Source organism: Eretmochelys imbricata, chromosome 21 (genome assembly GCF_965152235.1).
Source record: "Eretmochelys imbricata isolate rEreImb1 chromosome 21, rEreImb1.hap1, whole genome shotgun sequence".
Taxonomy (NCBI): Eukaryota; Metazoa; Chordata; order Testudines; family Cheloniidae; genus Eretmochelys; species Eretmochelys imbricata.
Genome location: NC_135592.1, coordinates 5,951,324 through 5,974,041, shown reverse-complemented (window position 1 = coordinate 5,974,041; position 22,718 = coordinate 5,951,324). Strand labels below are relative to the sequence as shown.

The window sequence follows — 22,718 nt, the reverse complement described above, 5'->3', positions numbered from 1 at the left end:
TGCAATTTAGAATCGGCTCCTCCAGTGGAGAAATAAACCTTGGAATGCCAAGTGTTTCGATTCCTGGCCTCTTAAAGAAAATGCCTCGAGGAGGGAATTTTCTCTGAGAAGCTGGCTGAGCAGAATTCTCCCCAGTAGACATGCACTCTGCATGAGCAGAGAGGAGTGGAGCTGCATATCTGATGTGTTGTCTTTGCTGCCCCCAAGCGATTTATAATGTTGCTTTGTGTCAGAACCGCACAACACCTCCGTGCCCATAACGCATGTTTCATCTGCGCTTGGCAGCTCAGAGAATTCCATACGCAGAGCTACCGTTCATATGAACATGGAGAGCTGTCATCTGGAAAGCATTCCCAGCTTGTGCTTTTAGACATAGAGCTTGCTCCATCCCGTCACAGTGGGAGGCTCTTGCTGTCAGCTGCTAGAATCAAACTGTCCTGGGCCAGGTGTTGGGGCATTCTCAACCAATCATCCAAACGTGTAGAACTTGCTCCTTCTGGTGGTCCCTGCCAGTGTCCAGTGGTCTTTGGGCATATTGCAGAGCTAACCTGCTTACCCTTGGCGTTTTGGTTCTCAGTAGTCTCACGAAGTTGCCCACTTGGAGAGTGACTCATATTTGTTGATTTGAAATTGAATGTGACTCGCTCAGGTGCCATGGCAACAGGTGCCATATAAATAACGTAAGCTCATAAAACACCTTCTGTAAATTATCACAGGGGGAGGAAGTTTAATACACAGTGAATTCTTTGCACTTTGCTGTAACTGAATGTATTTTAATGTTAGAATAATTGCTGCACTTATGCTCATCTGAGGATCTCAAAGCCTATTAATCCACAGTGAAGCCTTATAGCTCAGTGAAGCAGACAGTATTACGCCATTTTCCTGATGCTGAGAGATGAAATGGCTTGCTCACGGTCACAGAGCAAACCAGCAGGGAAGTTGGAATTAAAAACTAGGAGTCTCAACTTCCAGCGCCCCTTTTTTGTTGCTAAATTCCAGTAACACTGTGTCTGTCAGAATTAAATCCTGAAAAGGAGATGGCTGGATATTCCGTGTGTGTGTGTGTGAGAGAGAGAGAGAGAGAGAGAGAAATAAATAATTACCTGACTTTAAAATGAGCACATTGGTGTCAGATGCACGTACAGCTCACCTACATTAGTTAGGGTCTAATCCAACTGCAATAAACTTCAGTGGAAGTTGGATTGGGCCCTTGTTGAGGATGAAATAGTGCAAACCACAGAAGTTATACAGAGGAAGAGAAGAAAAATAAATTCCCAGACTGGGAAGAATTTAAATAGTTATAGCTAGAGAGCAGATACAAAAAAAGGAAGAGATTTTTCCCTACTCGTCTTCTCTATCCTCCCACCCACCCCTCTCCTGTTTAATAAATATAAATTAAGCTCTGAAAAATTGTAAAACATGGGGAAAGTTTCCTCTTCTAAAAACCGGAGTCCTACATTGACCGCTAGTATTTTACTGTTAAGAAACTTCTTAATCTCAAACTGACTTTGGGTTTTTCACTAGCCCTGCAAAGCTTGTCGTTCAGGCTTTTCTATTTTCCAGATGGGTCAAAATGTAACCTGCAACCCAATGTTGCAGAATACTTAAGGGCCCAATACGATGAAATGCTGAGCACGCTCAACTCCCATTGACTCAAACGATCAGCCCCTCAAGGCATCAAGCCTTAGTCTGGTGGAAGTTTATGGATATAAAACTTACTTGTGCAACTCTCCCTCTAAATATTCAGATTCTTCACCTCTGAGAAAGGTGGGGAGATGTTTTAAAACTAGAATTCAAAGTACGAGACATGACCCTGACACCAGCAACCCTGCAATGGACAGATGAAGGAAGGAGGGGGGGGATAGAGTCGGTTTCATAGGTTTATTCCATTTCTAATTTCTGTGGTTCTGTGAATTGCACAAAGGTAGGGGGATTGAAAGGTGGGCAGAGGGGGAGTGATGCGGTTGCTACAAGGCTTTATCAACGCTAAAGAACCATTTTAACAGATTTGGGAATCTATTGCCTGTAACGTGACAGTAACTGACACACTGAAAGGTCTAACCTGGCAAGCTGAGTGGTGCTTTCTAAGGTTATAATAAAAACGGCCTCATTTTTTTTTTTTGGTCAGCTGAAGTCATCCTAGCTGTTCTAAAATTATCTGCAGAACGCAGAGGCACATACTGAGCCGTGCATTAAAATGTCAGTAGGCAATCTGTCTGTCATGCACCCACCACCGTGGTGTCTGTTACTCAATCTGGGGTAGCACATAAACTAAGGGCTGGGGTCTCATTGTGCTTCATGATGTACTGAGCTTCTGGTATCCCCTCTCTTTGGATTCCCTTGGTGCAAAATATTTAAATAGCAGCTGAGCAAAGCTAAAACTCAGCTCAGCTTGTTCTTAGAGCTTTAATTCCAGGACAGCTGTAAATGAGTTAAGCCACACAAGGATATCTACCTGGCAGAGCGCCGTAAGCCGGCTTTCTATAGCTATATACTTTTAAATGGCTGCAGGATTACTCTGATCACAATCCCCACCTTTATGAAAGGTATTGCAGGACACCTGAGAGAGAAGCCCAGATCCTCAGCTAGCGGTATAAATCAGCACCGCTTCACAGACGACGTGGATTTACACCCACTGAGGTTCTACCCTGGAGACACTGAGAAATTGAGCCCAGTGCAAAAACTGGGTGCGAAAGCTTGCAAGAGGAAGTGGCTGGGCTCCTCTGTGTGTGAACTGAAAGCAGGCAGGAAAGGGGGGTGGGGGGAGGGAGGTGATGTGTTCTTACAGCCAGCTCCACTAGGCTTGCAGGCAGGAGATTAAACCACAGATGGTGAGTGAGTCTGAGAGTGAAGAGAAGAAACTCACTCAGGTCTGATCCCTCAGTATTCTCCAACAGCCCTCGCTAAGGGAGTTGGTTGGGTGAGGAAAGGGAAGGGTAACCCAGCAGGGCTGTTTTAACAGAGAAATCACTGAGTTAAATGCTGGATAACAAGCAGAAGGAGCTATTGCAGATAAGGACAAGTGAAGCCGAGGATGTGAAATCGTGTCTGCTGCTGAATGTACAGGAACTGGATTGGGAAATGCCACTGCTGCTGCAGTGAACAGGAATCAGATGGTTACCTGCCCCTCCAGCTCCTTGGTGAGCCCCAAATGTTCTGAGGGTCTCAAATCCACTGTTGGTAGATGACCTTTGGAGCGCAGCATGAGCAGCGGGTACTGTAGTCTGGATGAAGAGCTCGAGGATTGTTTTTTCACAGCCAAGACCACCTTCTTCAGGAGTGCACAGAGCAAAGCCCCTGCCAAGGTAACAGCTTTAAAACTCTCTAAGGGGCCATGCTGGATGTAGGGTGGAGCATTCTCCTGAGCAAGGTGCAAAAAAAAAAAAAAAAAGGTCTCTGTGTGCATGCATGTGTGTCTGCAGGTGCCAGGTTGAGAGTGAGATCATAGTCAGGGTCACAGTCTGCTCTCAGAATGAGGGGGGCATTTACTTACGTCTCTCACTCTCTGGTAAAGTAGATGGGAGGTCTTTGCTCTGTTGCAGTGGTTCTCACCTTCATCTATTCTGCCACTCCCTTTTCCATGGCAGGATATGCACCCCCGCCCTGCACCCTCCAAAAGATCCCCTTCCCAGTCATCCAAGATCTGGCTTGAAACCCTTTGCCCCCCAAGGCATCAGAGCCCTCAGGCTGAGAATGCCTGTGCTGTTACATGTAACCCACAACATTGCAGATCATTTTGATTCTGAGAGGCATGTTATGGTGACAGCAGGTTTTCTACAGTGAATGGGCTAAATTCATCTCAGGTCTAATTCTGTTGACCTCATTGGAATTACTTAAATGGACAAAGTTAATCCCTGGTGTATGTTTAAAAAGAGAATGTTTGAGTGTGTTTACAATTTTATCCTGCCTTCAAAACTATTATCGGCTAGTAACACTGACAGGACATAGAATTGCTTATATTAATGTACACATATTATAATCAACCCTTCGAGAATCTGTAATCACCAACCAGCCCAGGGTGTAAAAAGGAGAACAGAGGAAAAAGCTGTTACAGAAGTAGAGGTTTTACACAGGAAAAAGAACCCTAAAATGTTCACAGATCACACGTTAGGTAGGAAGTGTGCACTGGGTCACCATTTTCCTCCACTGCAGCAAAAAGTTTGATCTTGGCGGTGCTGTTGGCCTGAGAGAGGAAAGCACCATGTCACTGTAGCAGTTCTTCTTTTTCACTTAAGAAAAAATGATTTTAAATGATCAGTAGTGAAATTCCACTGTAGGGTGCTGCCATATTTGCATGTCTGAAACTGCAACGTTATAATCCTCAGCAGGTGCTTTTGGTCTAGTCTTTCTCTGTGGTCCCTCCCCCCCCCCCCCCCCCCAAAAAAAAAAAAGTCAGCTCTGAGTTAATCTGAAAGTGTTTATTTTTTTTTTACAGGCATCATCCAGTTGAGTGAATTGGTTTGTGCGACAGTCCCTTTATTATCCGGTGTTTTTTAGGATATCATTTTACTCATCTGAAACTTTTTTAGAAATACTCCCTTGGGTTTTAACATGGGACATCCCCCATTAGTAATCTGTGTTGGGAGCTGACAGCTAACAAACATTTTTTTTAAGAAAATGTCATTTGATTATCCATTTGTGTAGAAGACCTAAATATCTTTGTATAATTTTATATATAGATATATATAAAAATCCCTGTGTGCATTCAGTTCCTATTTAATTCTTTCTTCTGTGGAAGGATATTGAAATGCTACTTTTTAAATAAGCTTGCTCTTTCATTCACTGCTTTATCCTGCCATAATATGTGCCCATCACTGTGATATCTGGGCTCCATTCTAATGGATGTTAAGTGCACTGGTTTCTCCCCTCCATTGCTCTCTTCTTAACAGTGAAACACGGTGAAAGTTAAAACAAGTTCATGTCAAGTGATCTGGTATTACAGGTTTTTTGTACTGTGGGAAGGAAATGTTTCTTGTTTAAAACAGCATAGCGGCCCAAGCAAACCATATTGTATCATATTGTCTGGCTTTACAATAGTACAGTAGATGCAAGTCACCAAGCAGCTGGTTGTTCTTTTCATGGGGGAGAAATAGTTTAAGGCTCTTGATCATATTAGGATGGTAGCGGCTATTCAAAGTGTGCTATTGCTTTTGGCTTTCTTATTTTGAAGGTGTGATTAATGGAAATTATACACGTACTGCAGAGAATTCTTAGACCTTCTAAGGCTGGAGCCGGCTCCTGGAGTTCTGAAGGAACAAGTCACCGAATAATGGCAAAAAGTAGCTAGGAATAAACTTAGAGGCCTAATATGGCCAAAAAATGAAAGATTTCCAATGGGTAATTAGGTTTCAGAGAAGCAGCCGTGTTAGTCTGTATCCGCAAAAAAAACCAGGAGTACTTATGGCATCTTAGAGACTAACAAATTTATTAGAGCATAAGCTTTCGTGGGCTACAGCTCACTTCATCAGATGCATAAAATGAAACATATAGTAAGAAGATATATACACACACACACACACACATACAGAGAAGGTGGAATTTGCCATACAAACTGCAAGAGGCTAATTCATTAAGATGAGCTATTATCAGCAGGAGAAAAAATGGGTCATTGGTATTTGTAAGAACCTGATCACCAGAGGAGCTTCCCATTGCCTCAGAAGTGTGGGTGGGTGGAGAGAGTGAGAGATGGAAGAAAGGAACAGAGAACAGACTGTAAGGAACAATCCTGCACTGGCAGTTATGTAGTAGCGTGAACCTAATGGGTTTTTGTCCCCTCCCATCTCTGATGTAAATGTGAATCATTGAAACTAAATTCATCCTGGATCCAGATGACACACAAGCTGTTGGATAGGCACAGGCCGGTTGGTGTGGGTGGAATGCTTTGCCCAAGCATCCTTGGAGATTACAGAGGGAAACAGGTGCAGTCATTATTCAGCCTTGACACCAGTCCAGGCATCGATTTGCAGAATGCTGGGACAGCAGCAGTATCACCCCAGCAGGTGGGAACGACTGTGCACACTCCTGCCAGGCCAGGCCAGGCAGATATTTGAGGAGTTGGTTTAACTTGACTGTCTTATTTTTGCTACTGGTCTTTTGGAGGCCCCCAGTCTGTCTGTACTCAATCAAATCACCCACGGAAGCCACTGGGAGTTTTCCTAAGACTTTAGGATTTGATCCATTTATCTACTCTTCTCATTCACTCTCCCAGTTCTGTGTAGTCTGAGAAAAGCAATTTAACAATGGGATTCTGTCTCCTCCGTCAAACTGGAACCTCTGTGGCTTTGTTTGTTAGTCTCCAGGGCCAGGCCCCTCTTTTGGTCATTGTTGGTCACTAGGTGAAGCAGGACTTTATCGGTGTTCCAGAACCAAAAACATTTAGGCTCCAGAGAGGCTCTTCTTTTAATTATGAGATGCCAGGGTTATGAAATGAAGCCTGCTACAGCGTGATTGCTCTAATACCAAGCAGTGAGAGTGGGGCTGGGCCAAAGCATATCTTTATTTGGCTATCTGAAATCCCTCAGAACTGGGCAGGTATAGCATCAAATTAGGGTAATTCCCCCTTCCTCACCCCTTCTGCTTGTCTCCCCTTCGGGAACCATTTTGAAAAGTTAAATGTGGAACGTTTCCAGAACAGCAGTCTGTAAAACACCTCTATATGGCAACAGTTTTTTGTGTTTTCAGCCACATAGCACATCGTCTGCCTGCAGCTGTGAGCAGTCAACATGTCCTGAATCCAAGATTTAATTAATCTGCTGGGCACACTTCAGCCCAGCCTGTCCCACTCTAGGTACTCAGGAAGGATGCCCAAATGAGAGTGAGAACCCTCTCCTGAGCACCACAGGATTCCTAACTGGACTGGCTCCCCCGCACTGATGGGGCTCCAGCGAGAACCATCTTGTCAAATCTCAGATAGCGCTGCCATTTCCCTGCACATGCTTTTCCATGTTCGGTTTCAGTCCCATCCAGCTGATCGGTTTGAGCTGGTTCAATCAGCCTGTTCCAGCCGGCTCTTTAAACGGTTAACCAGGAGAAAGCAATGCCCCTGCGTATGAGTGTAGCACTGACACATCACCTAACATGCATGCTAGCTTGAAATCTGAGTTGTGGGCTTTCATATACGAAAGGCTGGTCTACATGGTGAGGGTGTCCGAGCGCCCTAGGGATCTTTCCGTGTGCTGGATGAGGGTCCGTGCAGCGAGTTAGCTGGCCCCATGGCAAGCTAGAGCGCTGTAGAGTCACACCCTGGCATGCCGCATAGTAACTTGCCATGTAGACAAGCTCTAGGATCTTAAAGCATTTTATTAACCTTTTGTAACTTTTCCCAACAGGTAGATAAGTCGTATTCCTTGAAAGATGGAATTTGAGTTGCTCTGATATCCTGGGTAGAATCATAGAAGATTAGGGTTGGAAGAGACCTCAGGAGGTCATCTAGTCCAATCCCCTGCTCAAAGCAGGACCAACACCAACTGAATCATCCCAGCCAGGGCTTTGTCAAGCCGGGCCTTACAAACCTCTAAGGATGGAGGGTAGGTCAGAGGTAAAGCAAGTCATAGGACTCTGGAGCCCTGCCTCCCATTATCCTCCTTTAAAGCTTAGAGAACTCCGAGGTGAGATATTTCAAAGGAGGTTAAGAGAATTATTTGCCCAACCACCACTGAAATTCACTGGGAATTGGATGCTTAATGCCCTTAAAATCTCAGCCTAAGTGACGATGGCATAGTGTAAAACCTGTAGAAGGCAACCTAATCTGAAGTGCTAGACAGCTGAAATAATTAAGGAGAGTTGCAAGACCACATAGACCTAGAGAAAGTGAAACAAATTGTGAGGCACAGAGGAAAATTATTGGAAACATCGTTGTTCAAAGCAAACTTGTGTGTCTTCCTTATAGCATTTTCCCTGCAGCACTGCTTCTCTGTACTTTCCAAATTCACCATCTGACTAGTTCTGTGAGCTTCTGTACAAGGAACAATAAAGAACAATATGATGTGCTTAAAGGGCTTAATCAAATTGCTTGTTGATGTCCAGCAGTAACAGACATGGGGACATTGTGCTTATAAAGAGAAAAGGGCAAATTACGATCTAGGATCTAAAATATGCATTTCCACATTGATTCATATCTGTTGTTCTCCCATCGTCATTGTTCGGTCAGAATTCTCTGTATCTGCAGTAACTTGCATCTTAAAATCAATCTCATTTTTCTCTTCCCTTTGTACACATTCATTTCAAGCAATCTGGCCTTTCTGTAAATGCTTTGGAAGATCTTTAGGCGTCTTATGGCTAACTGTCCCACCCACTGATTCCCTTTTATTCCCTGTCGCTTTCTTGCAGGTCTCTTGCACCTTGTTCTGCCATTATCGATCTATGGATAGAATGGAGACCCCCCTGCTCAAACACAGGGGTAGATTAAGACTATAGTATTCAGGCTCTGATTTATTAAAATAATGTCCCTGCCCCATATGACGCTTCAAAATCTTCAGCTCTCCTGTGTGTGCTAATCAAGTTGAATTCACAGGGCTGCCACCCAACCCACTTCACTTTGGTTGTATCAGGACCTGCGACGTCTAAGGCCGTAATTCAGGGGCCTCCGAGCTACCTCACCACCTCATTGATTCTGATGCTGGTTTGTAGCACTCAGCTCTGCCTCTGGCCAAATGTCTCATCGTTGGCCTCAGAGTGTGAAAGGGATGAGCACTGGAATGTAAGTAAGTAGGGCCAGTTCCTGAATAACACTTTTCTCAAGAGCAAGTGCATTGACTTGGGGCAGAGGTCCAAAGAAAACTGCAACTGCATTCATGTCTCTTCCGCGTACGAATGTCAGCAAGCCAGCTGCATAGACACATAGACACTTCATTGCCCTTTGGCCCCCTTTTTGACAACAAAAATTACTACATGACGCCAGGAAGTGGGACCAAAGCCCAAGAGTGGGAGCTGAAGCCCTTGGGCTTTGGCCCCCTGCCCAGGGCAGGAGGCCAAAGTCAAAGGGCTTCAGCTTCAGGCAGGGTGCCTGTAACCTGAGCCCCACCACCCATGGTTGAAGCCCTCAGGCTTTGGTTTCGGGCTTCGGCCCCAGCAAGTCTAATGCCAGCCCTGGTGACCCCATTAAAAGGGGGTTGCAACCCACTTCAGGGTCGTGACCCACAGTTTGAGAGCTGCTGTTTTAAAACTAGTTCTTCAAGTGCTTACTGTTAGTCATGGGGGAAGATGGCACAAAAATGAAGACCTGAATTAGTTTGTGTTCTGGACTCATTCCACTGTTTGAGCCCCAGTGAGGCACGATGTTCTCTGAGCACTTTTCGAGCCATCGGTATTGGGAAGGTGTCCTTCAGTACGCACAGAAATAAGACCACTTGGCTGAAAATTGCTGCCCATGAGTCAAGAGTTCAGCATAGACAAGGTTGACTAAGAGCCCTGGAGACTTACAATCCTCATTATCCAGAGAGCCAGAGACAACTGCTATCCCAACAATGTCCCTCAACCTAGTTTGAAGGGACCTTCCTCGAGGGAGTAAGAGAGAAATCCTGTCTCCATGGCCCATTCAGACAGACCTTGGAGCCTTTCTGAGACTGCAATGAGAATAGAGTTTTTATGGCTGGGTTTGAGTTGTGGTGGCCCAATGCACGTGTGGCTTTTTTTCCGCCTCTGTAAGTCAGATGCTGGCAAATATGAGTTCAGTTGTGGAATATCTAAGTCTGAACAAACACCAAAGAAGATTCAGATATTTTGGATGTGTGACTTTTCTGTGAGGGATGAGTCACACTGGGTATGTCTCCCTAGGGAATTAGCTTGTGTCAAACCCTAGCTGGGTAGAGAAAGGACGGGATTTTCCAGTGGTTAGGGCGCTAGCTGGGAAATTGGGAGACCTGGGTTCTGCTCCCTGTTCTGTCACAAACTCCGTGTATGACCTGGGGCAAGTCGCTTAGCCTCAATTCCTTATTTGTAAAACGGGATCGTGTAATCTACTGGGGTAGTGGGTCCCCCTCTGCGCCCAAGTATGTTACAGCTCCCGCAAGAGTGCCAGGGCTCTTGAGCTCAAGCTGTAGCATCTCGTGCTTTTAGCATTCGAGGTCTCTGGTTCAGTCCCTGGTGTGTCGGCCAAAATGGTGGCCGTCAAAATAGCACTTTCCTGCCTCACAGGGGTGTTGTGAGGATAAATACATTAAAGATTGTGAGGTGCTCAGATACTCATGAAATGGCAGCTGTATAAGTACCTAAGATAGACTAAATATCTTGTCACGGGGGTAGGGAGGTATGAAGGAAGAGGAGAGGGATGGAGAAACTGGGGTCCAGCCTTTGTGAAGTGCAGCCTGGCAGTTAGATTTCAGTGGCTCAGAAAATTCCACCACATATCATCTTTCTCAATCAGAGAGGAAAAAAATTAAAGCATTCTTTCAACTGTTTGCCATGGAGATATGCAGAGCTATGTTGCTATGTTATCAGGTAATACTGCGGTGCTGACTGTGTAACTGTTTGCTCTGGGGTTCGCAACAAAGAAGATCATCGTTACCTTAGCCCTGTTGACCTCTTATAGGAGGGGACTTCTCTTAAGACCAGGTAAATATGTCCAGTTTAAACCAAAAAGCATTGATAGGCAAGAGCTGTTTATCCTTAAGAATATCTATCTATATATATATTAGAGAGAGACTGTAAGTTCATTGGGGCAGGGAATGTTGGAATTTGTTTTATACAGTGACCACAGCTTGTTGGTGCTGGACAGGTAATAACCATGGGTATCACTTTTATGATTAGGTTTGGTACCAATCCGATGATGAATGTTTGTAAGGTAGGTGTCCTATTTTTGAATTTTAATGGATCTCATTCTCTTGAAAAAGGCTGAATAAGTAACCCTGGAGACTGGATTCTTTGTGCAGAGAACAGGGAAAGCATGTTCAGCAACAGTGCCAGCGTCCACTCATATGCCACAGCCTTTAACTGGATGGGCTGCCTCAAGGCAAACAGAGAGGCAAGTGTGGCCCAGTGGCATTCATCTGGGACTCGGGTGACCTAGGTTCTATTCCTGTCTCTGCAGTGACCTTGAGCAAGTTGCTTCATCTCTTTACACCTCTTGTTTTCCCCTCTTGCCCGTCATCTGTCTGACCTATTCATATTGAAAGCTCTTTGGGACAGGGACTGCCTCTCACTAAGGGACAGTCGTGCGAACACGTGTAGGCACACCCAGGATAGCTTTGATCAAGCTAGCTCATGAATACTAGCAGTGTAGCTGTGGTGGCATGGGCTAGCCACACGAGTACTTACCTAGGGCCCCGGGCGAGCTTGTGCTTGGGCAGCTAGGCCGTGCCATTGTGGCTACTCTGCTATTTTTAGCAAGCTAGCTCAATCGGAGCTAGCTCGGGTATGCCGACGTGTGTCACGGTCTTGCCACCCAATTGCTGTGTAGACATACCTCAGTGTATGTTTAGCATCTAGGATAATGGGGCCCTGATCTCAGCTGTAGCCTCTAGGTGCTACCATAATGCAAATCATAACCAGAAGAGAGGATTTCTTGTCTGTGTTCATTCAGTTCTTTGGCTTCTCTGCCTACCAAGACTGCCAGGAAGCACATTTAGTGTCACTTGTGGGGGCAGTTTTGTGGTGTGGAGCCACTAGTATCAAGGCTGAGACCATCACGGATCTCATTAATACCCAGCATAACCCCGCCGTATCATCGGGAACTACTGGTGTGGGCTAGGTTTAGCACTGGTGTAAATGAAGGTGCAAGATGCTGGGCAATGGAGACAAGGTCAGGAAGGCACCCATGGGCCATTTTATACCTCAGGCAGGGGCAAAACAATGATGGCTGCCATAGTAACTAACCTCATTTTCAATCCTACAGATATTCAGGGAAATGGGCGCACTGGGTTTTTTTGCAGAGTTGACAGACCCACTGCTTGTGTATCCTGTTTCACTAGTCTCTCCTTCCAACTGTGTGCGCTGGGACATTTCCCAAGTGCATTGCCTCAGACCCGCTCATGCTGCCCTTGGCACATGTCCTCTGTGCGCTCTGCCTCCTGCTGAGGCCTTGTGGAGTTCTTGCCTAGCTTTCCCCTGGTACAGACATTGTGGGGCATCTTGATAGGGTGGCTGTGCAGACACTTGTGATGGCAGAGAAGCTGCCTGTGTGGGCTTTGTGACTTGCCTGCTGACTGTGTCCCTAACTGGTTATAAAGTCACAGTTGTAGCTGTGGGACGGACCGCAGAGACGGAAAATCCCTAGTGAGATTGTGTTCCGTGGCCTGTGCTGGATTGTTCCTTACATAATTATTGCACTGTTTTTATTGCCGCAGCACCTTGGGGCCGTAGCAGAGATCAGGACCCCATTATGCTCAGCACTGTACGTGCACAGTAGTAAGAGACCGTCCTTGCTTTGTAGAGTTTACAACCAAAACGGGCAAGGGCAGACAAAGGGTGGGAGAAGGGACAGATTATACCCATTTCACAGATGGCCACTGAATACAGAGAGATCCGAGTGAGTTGCACAAGGTGTCTGTGGCAGAGCCAGGAATTAAGCCTGAATCTCCCGAATCCCTGTCCAGTGATTTAACCACACCACTATCCAGTTTACTTGCTAGTGCTTTGTCTAGCCAGGTGTTAATAGACCAGGCACTGGGGTTTCTGCCACTGTCCTTTTGGGAAACGGTTGCTGTGTCAGAAAGGCTTGTTGGCTGTGGTTCTAATATGCAAGCCGTAAAATTCTAAGAGCAGTAAAGAGAAATAAATAAATAAAACAGTAGGCCTTGGAGTGCTCACTTTAATTTCCATTAGCTGAGGGTTTTCTTTTTCTTTCTTTGCTGATTATATGTTCCTAGCAGACACATGGCTGAACTATTTAAGTTATTTATGATGCTGTACAGAAAAGTTCCTGGCCTGGAGCTGAGTTCTGGGCTGTGAGTCACAGCAAGTTGTCTTTTACTTCCATTTGAATACTTGAAAATAACGTAACATTTTGTGCTGCCTGGAAGACTCTTTAATTATAGTGTAGAGATTCGCGATGGGGTCTCAGTATTACCTTTTATGAGGTTTCTAACTGGGTTCCTAAATTGTTTTGAAACTGGTAAAAGACAATATATTAATTTGTTGGTGTGGGGTTCTGGTTATTGGAAATGGGATGTAGAACCTTTCACCTCTTAAGTCAACAGTTTGAATCCAACCCACATCAAAACTGACAAACTCACTGGACAGAGAGGGTCCAGTGATTAGAGCCCTAGCCTGTGACCTGGGTTTAATTCCCTGCTCTGCTACAGACTTCCTGCATGATCTTGGGCAAATTACTTAGCCTCTCTGGACCTCATTTCCCTCTTTGTCAAATGGAGAGGCTAGTACCTCACACGGGTGTTGTGAGGATAAAAATATATTAAAAAGAGTGTAAGGTGCTCAGATATTGCAGTAATGAGCAGGGGCCATATACTTATCTGATAGGCCATGAAATAGGCATTAGATCTATGTGAAATGAGTTTGGTGGGTCTTGCGCCACTTCCCGTGGAAAGCTGTTCGCTTCTTGGAAATCACCAACTCAAATTGCTAGCCTCATTGGCAGTCTCCGTAAAGAGATCTCCAATACTATGGTGATGAGTGGAAGAATAAGATCTTAAGAAGCCAAGTTACTCCTGCCCTGATATGAGGTGGAGGTACGCTGGCAGAGGGCCTATGAAGGACACTTATACTGCTATTGCCCATGTTGTACCTGTCCCATGGACAAATCAAGGACTAGGATTCCCAAGTCAGCTGCTGAGGTGCTGTTGGCCTGTCACAAGTGCACTTAGGTGCTGAAATGATCTAACAACTGTTATTCTCCTGTGTCCCAGCATTGATTCTTAGAGCACCTGGAAACCCTTCTGGGATGCAGTTGCCTTTGTTAATGCTGTGGATTAAAAGGGACCAACCTGTTCATTTTCTTTCCAGCTTTTGTCATGCAAGGAAACTGGCCTCAGTCACTGGATTGAATCATGTGCTCTTCTCCTTTGTGTTTCTCCTTTTTATTCTGGACCCAAGCATCCTGTTCCCTTATCCCTGCTGTGTAGCAGGCATGCTACCAAATAGGCTCTCTGATCTTTTGATGTCTGGAACATTTCCTAGATTGTTTTATTATTTTTGTTGTTTGTTTTTATTTATTTATTATTCTAACAAAAATTGTTGCTAAAATACTTTGGAAGTAGTTCTATTTGCTCGTTTAGTCTCCCACAACTTGGTACGTTGAAAGCAAAACGCAGACATTAACTGATTAATTCTCAGAGCACCCCTGTCAGGCAGGGTTCGCATTAGTACCCCCATTTTACAGAGAAGGAAGTGACTTACTCAAGGCCATGCAGTCAGTCAGTGTCTGGGCCTCGGAATAGAACTCTGGACTTCCAGTCCTTGGCTCATTCCTCCAGTCACACTGCCTTTTGCTTAAACAATACTTTCCATAGATCATTTACTTACAGGTGACACTCGGGCTGGGCCTTTAAACCCTGAACTGGCAGAGGATTCGGATTGAAGGATAAAACCGCAGGCTAACAGTGGCATTGTGGCGGATACAACCTGTTTCCAGTTGGTCAAAAAGAGCCTTGTTTGTACACTGGATGTTTTGCCTTCTGTTTCTCCCCTTCTGTTTCTCTTTTGTTAGAACAGACAGTATCTGGTGGAACCTATTGTAGCAGATGGAAGCAGAGCAAACAGATAAGTGTTCCTGGTGTTCATGAACCAGCAGGCCATCTGAACGGCAATCAGTTAGCTGACCTGTCTTTATTTGGAGGCTTAGGTGGTATTTGATCATAGAGCAAGGAAAACTTGCCCCTTCACTGTGCTGCTACATACTAAACCCTTTTGACTTATTTTTCACTAAGGGCCTGATCTTGGGAGATGCTTAGCAACTTGTGGGATCGAGTGCTAAGGAAATGTTAGTTCTAAAGCCCCCTAAGGAAAATGCAGCTATGAATGGAATAGTTAAAAAGCTGGTTGGTCGGGGCAGCAACATGAAAGAGGAGAAACGGTCCAAAAAAAGATAGCAGCGTCCTGTGCAATGTGCAGAGCATTGGGCCTCAGCTTTTCCTGGCTGCCCGAGTGAATTAGCTCTGTAAGTTGTACAGGCTTGTGTGCTATTCTTACCTCAAAGAACATAAAGCCCAAGGACCAGATGAACAGTAGATGCAGCCTTGACAACAGATTTCCACTGCATTGCTGAATCCACAATGTTTGTCAGAGGATAACAAGTTTATTCGTGCTAACTCCCACCCAGCCACCCACGCTCCCCTCTGGGTTTTTCTGGGGGCTCTGTTAATTTTTTTTGCTTTTCCTAAGAAAGGATTGAATTTATCAGACGAATATGCATTGCTGAATGTACCCTGTTTGCAAGCAAAACAAAGCTCCACGCACGTAAATGTGAAGATTCTGTTTCTCTTTCTAGACAAATCTTAACAGCCTTATAAAGTTGGGAAAAGCTTTCATTTTAAAGCTTCCTTGTAATCATTACTCAGTTGTAAATAATCCAGTCATATTTTAGGGACTAATTCTGCTACTGTTACTAATTTTGCCTTGTACATTACCAAGGACCTGATCTAAACTTCATTGAAGTCAGTGGAAAGACTCCCAGTGACTTCAGTGATCTTTGGATCAGCTCCTAAAGGATCAGCTTCATTTCTGTGGGCATACTCACGTGGTGAGATACTACTGAAAGCAAGCTAGGATGGCAGAATCAGGCCTCATAGTAATTGTTTAAATATACTTCATTTATGTGTGTGTTTATAAGATTCCATTTTATATAGAGGCGCTCAGAGCACTTTGGGAATAAAGTAAGCCTAATAACACTCCTGGGAGGTAGGGAAATATCCCCGTTTTATTGTTGGAAACTTAGGTACAGAGGTTAATTAACTTTCCCAAGGTGACACAACAAATCAGTGGCAGAGTTGGGAATAAAACCCACAAGTTCTGATTGTTGTTCCTTTGTTCCAAACAACATTTCCTCCCATGTATCCTCCAAGCAAACAGTGCCAGAGGCTTTCCCAAGCATGGATTTCAAAACACCGGGTATAGATTCCAATACCAAGGTCCTAATGCTCCATAATCATCCAATTGGTGGGGGTGGAGGGCAGAAACAGGAAAGATGAGGTAGAGCCCTTCACTGCGCAATATTCAGTCATTTATTTCTGCAAAGCCAGCTCGTGTACCAGGGTGGGTGACATCTACTAATAATTCATAGGCTCTGAGCCGTTCAAGTTTATCTTTTGGCAAACGGTAATCTCTGTGTTCCTAGCAGCTGGTGCGTGTGCGTGCCCTTGTCAAAGCTGGCTACTGTCACTCAGCGTGACCAGGATAGACGTTCTGCTCCAGCCCCGTTTGGAAACCATAAAATGTTAGGTTGGAGATCTGAGCGCGCTGATAATTTGTAGAGAGGAAGGGAGATCATCAGCAGTGCAATTTTTAGCATGGTTGTTAATCTTGAGATGAATTTACTCGAAAGGAAATCCTTCTCTGATACCAAGTGCTCATTAATATTTGTCATTAGTTGCAGCAGAAAGGGACCAACACTATTGGATATTCTGATACAGAGGCTTTAAAGTCAACTCTTTCTTTCACTATAGGCTGGGTGAAATTCAGATTTTCCCCACCTACAAATTCATCGGACAATACTTTACCCCTATTCCCCCGCGACACACAGACACCCAAAAAAAGTTCAACAAAAGCCAGAAAACTCTCGATCTGGCAGATTTTCATCCAGAAGGATTTTTTTTTTTTCGGGTGGAGCTGTTGATAGGAGCTGCTCATCAAAAATGCTCAAAGTTTTTTAATATAGTGGCACAAATTACAATGGTGGTGAAATTGACGTGTGTGTGTGTATATGAGGATCCTGTTTTGACAACAAATGTAGCTTTCTGTTGATCGCTCCCAGCCTTCTCACTAAAAAAAATTTTGAACAAAAAAAAAAAGTCTCTTTTTCTAAGAGGATGTTGTCAACTCTTTCAAATGTTTGGCGGGAGAGAGTTGTTAAAAGTTTTGTGACACTGGAATTAAAAGTGTGAACAAAACAATCAACACAATTGTGTCAGGAATTTCTTGTTTATTGAAAACTGGGCTTTTGGTAAATGAAAATTTTCAAGAAAACGACGTTGAGCTGACAGCCAAGGGTCGATTTGGAAGCCTCGGGGATGGAAACATTTTATTTTAAAAAGTACTACCACATTTTTTTTGTTCCACTTTTTTCTCCGTTCTCAGAAGTGAGATAGGGTGTCTCAGTGGCAGTAATGGGACTTAGGCTGCTGAGTGCACAAGTCGTTTCTGAAAATGGGACTTAGGCTCCTAAGTCGCACCTTTTTACCAGCTTCAGACTAGAACCTCAGCTGTGCTGGGCGGCACTGGCCTGAGCTGAACAGTGCTGGCTACAGCATCAGGTATCGGAGATCCTGTTCGAGTGACGGTGCTGTGAGGGCCTGGTTCTGTAATCATTACTCTCCTAGGTTTTCCCATTGTAGTCTCTGGGCTTACTACTCATGTGCATAAGAATCAGACCCCTCTTGAGGGTGGTGGTATCTAGTTAGAGGGGAATGAGGAGCAATGTGTTGCAAAGATGGTGGCTGCTTGGTCGGATATAATGCAGTGGGAACAGTTTCCTTATTTCACAATCGGAAAGCTCTGAATGTGGGGCTGTACTGTGTCCCTGCCTTTCTAGAGGTCTGATCAAACACTAGCTCAGAACTCTTCAAGGAGCTGTGTCCTAGTGGCCAGACACTAAGCTGGGAGAGCCAGGAACTCCTTAGCTTTAATGATTGATCTCTCTCTCTCTCTCCTTTTGTGGACTCATTGGAATCATGTAGGGCCTGATCCAAAGCCCACTAAAGCAATGGAAAGACTCCTCTTGACTTCACAGGGATGGGATCAGGCCCCAAGGGTCTGATTTTTCTGGAAGTGCTGAACACGCACAGCGGCAGTTTGAGTTCTTGGTTCCCGTGACCTCTGAAAATCAAGCCCTCGTCCTCTTCCTTAGTTTCCCCATCTGTAAAATGGGGAGGATGCACCAGCATCTGCTTCACCGGAATAGTGCCAGAGTTGTGAAATGCTCTAAGGAGCAAGAGTGACAGCTGTATTTGCCTTCTGATTGACGACGAATAAAAACTGAATTCCTGAGGTTTCTATGTTTTCCTCTTGGAGGCTTTTTCTGCTGGACTTTCTCATGTGAAGTATTATCCGTTTGCCGACATTGTGTTAAAAAGGACATGGGCTCTCTGCCCTGACAGCTCATTACGTGAGGGAAGAGAGTGGGGAGTGCATGTCTTACGCCAGATGAGATGGGAGATTTATAGGTGAGGATACATAGATATGGGGGCGGGGGGAAGAGAATCCTGTGTTTAAAGATCACGGCCTTGATTCTCCTCTATAATTCATAGCCTCTTATGCCAAGGAGCCTTCCTCAGAGAGGAAGGCTGGCCCAATGGTTAGTGTGTTCACTTGGGACCTAGGTGACTCAGGTGCAATTCCCTGCTCTGCCACATGTCCTGTGTGATGCTGGGCAGGCCTCTCTGTGCTCCAGTTCCCCATTGTTTATAGCACTGCCCTCCCTCACAGAGGTGGTGTGAGGATAAATGCAGTAAAGATTATGAGGTGCTCAGATATCACAGTAATGGGGCCATAGAAGTACTTAAGATAGGCAGAGAGCTATGCCAGGAGGGACTTACCTCTGGGAAAAGAGGATGGGCTTAATTGTACTGTTGCTTCCCCTCCACGGGTGCTGCCACCAAAAGGGTTTAAAATAGTCAGGGCTCCTCCATAGGGAACTCCCCAGAGGTGTCGAATCAACGTATTTCCCCGGCACCAGTCCTTGTCCTTTCCCTGGCTAATATTCCACATCTGGTTGCACTGGTCTGCTCCATTCGCTGCTAGAGCAAAGGTCATAGGCATTTTGCCCTGCCTTGACTTCCCACCACATGCCAGGTTCTGTTGGCTTCCCCGAGTGGGAACCCAGAAGTGAGCTGAGCTAGGATGATTTCATCAGTGGCTCTCTCCATCTTTTTAACTCATCTCAAGGGAGCTTTTTTTTTTTTTTAAACCAAAATAACTAGCTAAGGGTTAAAATATCGATCTTCATTCAGTCTCTTCGGCTTTTCCTAGAACTTAAGGTCAGAATGGACCATTTTGATAATCTAGCCTGACCTCCCATGTAACGCAGGCCAGAGAACTTTGCCTTGTGATTCTTGCATCTAGGACAGTAACTTGTGGTTGAGAGCATCACTTCTAGAAAGGCATGCCAAATTTTGTCATTTGGTTTCAAATGCGGCTCTATTGAATCATATATTTTAGAACTAGATCTCATGCCTAGGTATGGTAGCAATCAAGTCTCCATAAAAGACATGTGGGTCCAGTCTTTCCCACGTCCCAGTTAAAATGCAGCTGTGCTTATTATACATGAGAGACAAGGTAGGTGAGGTAATATGTTATTGGACCAACTTCGGCTGGTGAAAGAAACAAGCGGCCGAGCTCCACAGGATCCCCTGGGGGACTAACTTGAAGGGGAAAGGAGTCCAGGAGAGCTGGCTGTATTTCAAGGAATCCCTGTTGAGGTTACAGGGACAAACCATCCCGATGAGTCGAAAGAATAGTAAATATGGCAGGCGACCGGCTTGGCTTAACGGTGAAATCCTAGCGGATCTTAAACATAAAAAAGAAGCTTACAAGAAGTGGAAGGTTGGACATATGACCAGGGAAGAGTATAAAAATATTGCTCGGGCATGTAGGAATGAAATCAGGAGGGCCAAATCGCACCTGGAGCTGCAGCTAGCGAGAGATGTCAAGAGTAACAAGAAGGGTTTCTTCAGGTATGTTGGCAACAAGAAGAAAGCCAAGGAAAGTGTGGGACCCTTACTGAATGAGGGAGGCAACCTACTGACAGAGGATGTGGAAAAAGCTAATGTACTCAATGCTTTTTTTGCCTCTGTTTTCACTAACAAGGTCAGCTCCCAGACTGCTACGCTGGGCATCACAAAATGGGGAAGAGATGGCCAGCCCTCTGTGGAGATAGAGGTGGTTAGGAACTATTTAGAAAAGCTGGATGTGCACAAGTCCATGGGGCTGGACGAGTTGCATCCGAGAGTGCTGAAGGAATTGGCGGCTGTGATTGCAGAGCCATTGGCCATTATCTTTGAAAACTCGTGGCGAACGGGGAAAGTCCCGGATGACTGGAAAAAGGCTAATGTAGTGCCAATCTTTAAAAAAGGGAAGAAGGAGGATCCTGGGAACTACAGGCCAGTCAGCCTCACCTCAGTCCCTGGAAAAATCATGGAGCAGGTCCTCAAAGAATCAATCTTGAAGTACTTGCATGAGAGGAAAGTGATCAGGAACAGCCAGCATGGATTCACCAAGGGAAGGTCATGCCTGACTAATCTAATCACCTTTTATCATGAGATTACTGGTTCTGTGGATGAAGGGAAAGCAGTGGATGTATTGTTTCTTGACTTTAGCAAAGCTTTTGACACGGTCTCCCACAGTATTCTTGTCAGCAAGTTAAGGAAGTATGGGCTGGATGAATGCACTATAGGGTGGGTAGAAAGCTGGCTAGATTGTCGGGCTCAACGGGTAGTGATCAATGGCTCCATGTCTAGTTGGCAGCCGGTGTCAAGTGGAGTGCCCCAGGGGTCGGTCCTGGGGCCGGTTTTGTTCAATATCTTCATAAATGATCTGGAGGATGGTGTGGATTGCACTCTCAGCAAATTTGCGGACGATACTAAACTGGGAGGAGTGGTAGATACGCTGGAGGGGAGGGATAGGATACAGAAGGACCTAGACAAATTGGAGGATTGGGCCAAAAGAAATCTGATGAGGTTCAATCAGGATAAGTGCAGGGTCCTGCACTTAGGACGGAAGAATCCAATGCACCGCTACAGACTAGGGACCGAATGGCTAGGCAGCAGTTCTGCGGAAAAGGACCTAGGGGTGACAGTGGACGAGAAGCTGGATATGAGTCAGCAGTGTGCCCTTGTTGCCAAGAAGGCCAATGGCATTTTGGGATGTATACGTAGGGGCATAGCGAGCAGATCGAGGGACGTGATCGTCCCCCTCTATTCGACATTGGTGAGGCCTCATCTGGAGTACTGTGTCCAGTTTTGGGCCCCACACTACAAGAAGGATGTGGATAAATTGGAGAGAGTCCAGCGAAGGGCAACAAAAATGATTAGGGGTCTAGAACACATGACTTATGAGGAGAGGCTGAGGGAGCTGGGATTGTTTAGCCTGCAGAAGAGAAGAATGAGGGGGGATTTGATAGCTGCTTTCAACTACCTGAAAGGGGGTTCCAAAGAGGATGGCTCTAGACTGTTCTCAATGGTAGCAGATGACAGAACGAGGAGTAATGGCCTCAAGTTGCAGTGGGGGAGGTTTAGATTGGATATTAGGAAAAACTTTTTCACTAAGAGGGTGGTGAAACACTGGAATGCGTTGCCTAGGGAGGTGGTGGAATCTCCTTCCTTGGAAGTTTTTAAGGTCAGGCTTGACAAAGCCCTGGCTGGGATGATTTAACTGGGAATTGGTCCTGCTTCGAGCAGGGGGTTGGACTAGATGACCTTCAGGGGTCCCTTCCAACCCTGATATTCTATGATTCTGTGATTCTATGATTCTTCTTCAGCTCTGTGGAACTCGAAAGCTTGTCTCTTTCATCAGCAGAAGTTGATCCAATAACCACCTTGTGTCTCTCATATCCTGGGACCAACACGATTACAACGCTGCAAACAACTTAAGTCTTTTGTCCAATCTAATTTTAAACATTTTTGCCTGTGAACAAAGAAACAGACAGCAAAAGCTGTTTAAGTTAAATCTACATGGTAATTGAAAGACTAGTTCCGTTTCACTTAACCTCTTTTGGAATGGAATAATGATCATTTTCCTCCTCTCTCTGGTTGGAAAGTTTCCTTTTAGCTTTTGTGCAGACCCAACAAGCGCAAGTAAGGTCCAGCATCCTACTGAAATGATTTGAAATGACTAAAACGTCTATATTTCTGTGCTGCAAGCCCCCCTGTAGTTTGATCCTTTCCCCGCTGTTGTAAATTGCAAAGAGTGTGGGGAGGGTGAGTGGTGGAAATGTTATAATTGCACAGCTACTGTGGGAGAACAAAAGGTACCAGCCTTTTACTGAATCTTTTATGACTTGTGGAATCATTTGTTGTTAGGCTTGTTTGGTTTTCTTTTTCCCCTTAGATCTGCCAGAGGCGCATAACCAATTTCAAATACAACAGAATCTAGGTTTTGGAATTGCTGGCTTGTTTTTGTTGTAGCTTTTAATTTAAGAGAGGTCTTCATAATTTACTCAGATCTAATTCATCACCACATGATACTGGGTACAGGGCATTAGCAATTGACGTGCCATTTAATTTCAAGTATGTCTAATGATTTTAGAGTGACAGGACATAGGAAACTCAGGTAAACTTCATACTTCTCTCATTTGTAATTTAAAACAAACCTTTGATAACCAATGCGAAGATTGAGGGGCTGATGAGCTGAGTATTAAACTAACATCCCTTCCCAAAAGGTATCTTTAAATGTATTTTCTTTATATAAACACTTGAGCCAAATGAAAATACTGATTTTTTTAAATGGATTTAAATCCATTGGTTTAAATGGAGCCTGTGCCAGACTACAATAGCAGAGGATTTAGCCTGGTCAGTCTGGTCTCTAGCTCTTTCTCTCTCTGTCTGGTTAGAATGATGCGATGTTGGGGCCAAATCCTTCCCTACAGTTCAGCTGTTTTACGACTGCTTAACCAGCAC

At 44.9% G+C, this 22,718-nt stretch overlaps 1 protein-coding gene across 2 annotated transcripts in view; it reads left to right on the top strand.

Moving 5' to 3' along the window:
* Positions 1-22,718, top strand: part of RASSF5 (Ras association domain family member 5) — a 66,326-nt gene that overhangs the window by 13,125 nt on the left and 30,483 nt on the right. The window contains exon 1 of one of the 2 annotated variants that reach the window (XM_077839079.1): positions 2,815-3,305. The exons of the other annotated variant lie outside the window; for it this stretch is intronic. Within the exon in view, the coding sequence (XP_077695205.1) occupies positions 3,204-3,305 (102 nt within the window). The 5' untranslated portion in view covers positions 2,815-3,203. Of the gene's footprint in view, positions 1-2,814; positions 3,306-22,718 lie in introns of those variants that run through there. 2 annotated transcript variants of the gene reach the window in all.